Raw genomic sequence first — 4939 nt, 5'->3', positions numbered from 1 at the left:
CCCGCTGCCGCCGAGGCAGCCGCGCTAGCTGTGGAGGGAGAAAACCTTCCCAGCGCGTGATGTGAAACACAGAATTAACGCCCAGCCCGTCCTAGGAGCGAAAACAAGGAAGGAGGGGAGGGGAGAGGGAAGGCGGACGAGAAAGGGAAGGAGAAAAAAAAAGAGCGAGAGACCATTAAAAACAGAGAAAAAAAGACCCAGAAAAGGGAACGTCACATCCCCTTGACCCTCCAATCACCTCGGGGTCCCATTTGATTGGAAGGCGGCAAAGGCTTTAATCTCAGACTAATTCAGCTGCTTTTGAAGTGAGTTTCTTTGCCAGATCCCGGGCTGGATGGGCAGCGGCTCGCATCACAGCTGAGCGGCGGAGGCGAGCGCACCGCGCCGCGCCAGCGAGGGGAGCCGAGACCCAGCAGCGAGGGGGACAGCGGCACACGCTCGCAGCCCCCCACCCCCGCCCCCCATCACAGCCCAAGGATTACTCGGCTTTTTTTCCTCCTCTTTCTCTCCGGCCAGATCCCCCTTTCCCTCCCCCTCCCCACCCACACCCTCCCCGCCAGAGAGCCACAAGACATTTTATGTTTGTTTTCCTGTTTGGGGGGCGTGTGGCTTTTCTCCCTCCTCACCCGCAGAAAGCGAGCGAGCGTTTCCGAGTGCGAGCGGCGCGACTTGCCCCAGTTTTCATGCGAGGTTTTGGGTCATGATCACATCGCCCTCGCTTTCTGCTATAAGAAGTAGTAAGCGCAGCAGCAGCAGCCTCAGCGAGCCCGGAGGCAGCCCCCGCCGCAGCCGCAGCGCCGCCGACCTCGCCGGGCCGAACGGGCACGCTGGGAATACCGGCAGCAGCGCCGCCGCCAAGCCCTGCTTCCACGCCGTCCCCCCCTCGGACCCGCTACGCCAAGCCAACCGACTTCCCATCAAAGTCTTGAAAATGCTCACGGCGCGGACTGGACACATTTTACACCCTGAATACCTGCAGCCTTTACCTTCCACGCCCGTCAGCCCCATTGAGGTAAGGACCTCGGAGCCGTCCCCGTCCCCCTAGCTGTTTCTCCCCCCGCTGCCCGAGCGCCGGCTTTGCATGGCGTCTCCTCCAGTCTCCCTCGGCACCTTCCTTCGCTTTGAAATGCATTTACGCCAGGAAATAGGCTTCTTTTGATCTGGAGTTGGTGCGAGGAACTGCTTGTGGTTATTACTTCCATATTTACTTGGCTAATCTATAATTCCTATTTAAATTAACTTTTAATTTTTGCTTTTTTTTTTTTTTKGGGAGGGAGGGTTTAGTGGAAGGAAACGACACGCTCTGGGTTCAGGATCTGGGCATGCAACTAGGCAGCACTCGGAGTGCCAAACAGTCTTGCTTTTGCAGGGAGCGCTKGGGGGGTGGGGGGGCGCGGAGAGAGACAGGCTCAAACGTGGGTGCGGCAGGATGAATATTTCAACTCCGTAACTATTCGCTTTCAAGTACCGACGTGCTTTTATACTTTGGGGGCCCTATTCGTCCCTTTTTTCCACTGTCGAGGTTGTCGGTCCCTCTCGGCGTAGCTCGCTGTTGTCGGGACCGAAACTCGAAATGGAGAGGGTGGTGGGAAGGGTGTGTCCGCAGGAATGATTTCATTACGGTCTCTGCGGAGTGAAGAAGACACTACTCTCCTAGCCGAGCTCTGTTTATAAATAGTGTCAGCTATCAGGGCACAGAAGCGCCGCAGCCGCTATAGCTCACGGCCGTGTTTGTGCGCCTGCACGTCCGGAGCGGCGAGAAGGCAAATGCCGAAGCGCGGAGCTTCGCGCTGCGCGGGCCCCTGCTCCCGCTGCCGAGGAAGCAGTCCGTGCTGGAGGCGGCCGCGATGGGCTCGCACGAATATGAAAATCCCTTAGACCCCTTTAAAGGCTTTGTGGAAAATGGTGCATGCAGGGGAGGGGGCTGTCAGGGTGATGAATGCGCACGAAATTGTTCTTCACTTCCAGGCTGTTCTCTGCGAAACCGTACGGGCAAGTGTCCTATGTATGCTCCGGGCTTTTGCTTAGACCCCGATTAAACCTCTGCCTTTTATGTCCTTCTGATTTCTGCAGCTGGATGCGAAGAAGAGCCCCCTGGCCCTTTTGGCGCAAACTTGTTCGCAGATAGGGAAGCCGGACCCGTCCCCTTCCTCCAAACTCTCTTCGGTCACCTCCAATGGCTCCGGAGGGGACAAGGACTCCAAGTCGGGCCCGTTGAAGCTCAGCGACATCGGCGTGGAGGACAAGTCGAGCTTCAAGCCGTACTCCAAGCCGGGCGCGGAGAAGAAGGAGCCGGGGGCAGCGGGCTGCGCGGGCGCCCCCGCCGCGGGGGTCGCGGCCGGGGAGAAGTCGGGATTCCGGGTGCCGAGCGCCACCTGCCAGCCGTTCACCCCAAGGACAGGCAGCCCCAACTCCAGCGCCTCCGCCTGCTCGCCGGGGCTGCTGCCGGCGGAGGGCAAGGGCGCGGAGGACAAGAAGGACTCGGAGGGCTGCGGAAAAAGCGGCAGCTCCGGCTCGGAGGGAGGCCCGGGCACCACCAGCATCAGCCACAGCCGGATTAGCGTGAGCTGTGCCGGGATTAACGTGGAGGTCAACCAGCACCAGGAGAGCACGCCGGGCTCCAAGCCCATCGCCTCGGACTCCGCCTCCTCGTGCAGCAGCACCACCGCCACCTCCTCAGCCTCCGTCCTGGGCTCCGGCCTCGTGGCCCCCGTCTCCCCTTACAAGCCAGGCCAGACAGTCTTCCCCCTGCCCCCGGCGGGCATGAGCTACCCGGGGACGCTGGCTGGAGCCTACGCCGGCTACCCGCCGCAGTTCCTGCCGCACGGAGTGGCGCTGGACCCCACCAAATCCTCCAGCCTGGTGGGGGCCCAGCTGGCCGCCGCCAGCAGCCTGGGCTGCAGCAAGCCGGCGGGGTCGAGCCCGCTGGCGGGCGCGTCGCCGCCGTCGGTGATGACGGCGAGCCTGTGCCGAGACCCGTACTGCCTGAGCTACCACTGCGCCAGCCACCTGGCGGGCGCCGCCGGCGCCTCCTGCGCCCACGACCAGGCCCTCAAGTCCGGATACCCCCTCGTCTACCCCACCCACCCTTTGCACAGCGTCCACTCCTCGCTGACCGGCGCCACGCCGCCCTCGCTGGCCGGCCACCCTTTGTACCCCTACGGCTTCATGCTCCCCAACGACCCCCAGCCGCACATCTGCAACTGGGTGTCAGCCAACGGACCCTGCGACAAGCGCTTTGCCACCTCGGAGGAGCTGCTTAGCCACTTGCGGACCCATACTGCCTTCCCGGGCACCGATAAACTCCTCTCCAGCTACCCCAGCTCCTCGTCGCTGGCCAGCGCAGCGGCCGCGGCCATGGCGTGCCACATGCACATCCCCACGACGGGCGCCCCGGGCAGCCCGGGCACGCTGGCCCTGCGCAGCCCGCACCACGCGCTGGGACTCGGCAGCCGCTACCACCCCTACTCCAAGAGCCCGCTGCCCACCCCCGGGGCCCCCGTGCCCGTGCCCGCCGCCACGGGACCCTACTACTCCCCCTATGCACTCTATGGGCAGAGACTGACCACAGCCTCGGCTCTGGGGTACCAGTGAGCGCGGGCAGCGGGGTCTGACACACAGCATAACACAACCCGGAGTCTAGCGGTGCGGGGAGGAAGCCCTTCGAAACTTTATAAAAGTTGGAAAGAAAAAAAATCTGACTTTTTATAAAATAGTGTTCATTTGAGGACTGGATCCATGAGCACTGTATTTATTTATGTTAGCTTCAAGCGGGACAACGAATCATAAAGTGCATTACTTAACTGAGCTCAATAGGTAAAAGTGGAACACCCATTGTAGAATATAAATAAAAAGATAGAGGTCTTCTCTTTAATGTTACTTTAAAATTGCTATGATTGTATTGTAAGTTCTTATTTAATGTCTCATTGAAACAGAAAATTTACATGCATGTTTGTTACTAAAAAAACAACTCGCAATTTGTCAGTTATAATTTCAAATTGCAATTATTTTTAAGGTGTATACCCTTGAAAGAGAATTGGTATTTTTTTGTATGTATTCTGGAAGAAAAACAAAAACAAAAACAATTTATTCCAAAAACCTCATTTGCCTTATTTTGTTCTTTAAAAGGAACACTTAACTATTTTTAATTTTTAAGTCCACCCTGTAAAAAGGGTTAAGTAAGGTTTACGTCATGTACTAAAATAGACAATGTATCGCTTTAAAGATTAAAATTCCGTATATTTGATGTATTAAAAGGTTTTACTTTTTTTTTTAAAATACCCTTTGATTCTGTTATAAACCCGAGTAGGTCTCGGTTGGAGGCGACTGCTAATTTCTCCTTAAGCGTTTATTCAATTTCAATTAAAAATAAAAAACAAAGGTTTTTTTATTGTAACCCCAGGGCTGTCTTAAAAAAAAAAATCAGAGACGGGAGTATTTTTTTTCCTTCAACAGAATTTGTAGGCACAAAATGGGAAAGCTGAGAATCGGTTAAATCTCCTCTCACTTTCCAGAGGAAAATTAACCTTTTTAATGTTTTACTGTGAAAAAACTGTTTTTTTTAACTGAATTTCAATTTAAAGACTTGGTTCTTTATTTAGAAACAAAAGAGGAAGGGAGGACTTATTTGTAATAGATTAAGCAGATTATCTGAAAGCTTTTTTATTGTTTAATGCATAACTATTCGTCTCCTTTTCTAAATGAGTTCAGAAGCAATTAGGGAAGCGCTATTTGATCTCATTCAGTTATTTTCAATTTCTTTCTTCAGTACGTACCGCAGCAAAAACGATCATCACGTTAAAAAAAAAAAAATGGACTGCTCTCAGAACTCCTTTTCTTTTAAAAAGAAAGGGGGGGAGGGGAAGGAGTCCAGCATTTGATCTGAGTTTACTCTTTACTGAAGTGCAGTACCAAACCCGACGTGATGCCGAGAGAGGCT

General features: G+C 54.7%; 1 protein-coding gene across 1 annotated transcript; it reads left to right on the top strand.

Annotated features, from left to right (window-relative positions):
* The first annotated feature begins 700 nt into the window (after nucleotides 1–700).
* On the top strand, nucleotides 701–3594 carry ZNF503 (zinc finger protein 503). The gene is made up of 2 exons (XM_026056034.1): nucleotides 701–1012; nucleotides 2074–3594. The coding sequence occupies exons 1-2, from the start codon at nucleotides 701–703 to the stop codon at nucleotides 3592–3594; spliced, it is 1833 nt and encodes a 610-aa protein (XP_025911819.1).
* Nucleotides 3595–4939: the final 1345 nt, after the last annotated feature.

Source organism: Apteryx rowi, unplaced genomic scaffold, assembly GCF_003343035.1.
Source record: "Apteryx rowi isolate R43461 unplaced genomic scaffold, aptRow1 scaffold_129, whole genome shotgun sequence".
Classification (NCBI taxonomy): Eukaryota; Metazoa; Chordata; class Aves; order Apterygiformes; family Apterygidae; genus Apteryx; species Apteryx rowi.
This window is presented reverse-complemented; position numbering and strand designations above follow the sequence as displayed.

Excerpts from the sequence above, each read along its gene's own strand:
- ZNF503 (XM_026056034.1), top strand. The coding sequence starts at position 701 with ATGATCACATCGCCCTCGCTTTCTGCTATAAGAAGTAGTAAGCGCAGC. Across the intron at positions 1,013-2,073 it reads CGCCCGTCAGCCCCATTGAG|CTGGATGCGAAGAAGAGCCC; the intron begins GTAAGGACCTCG and ends TGATTTCTGCAG.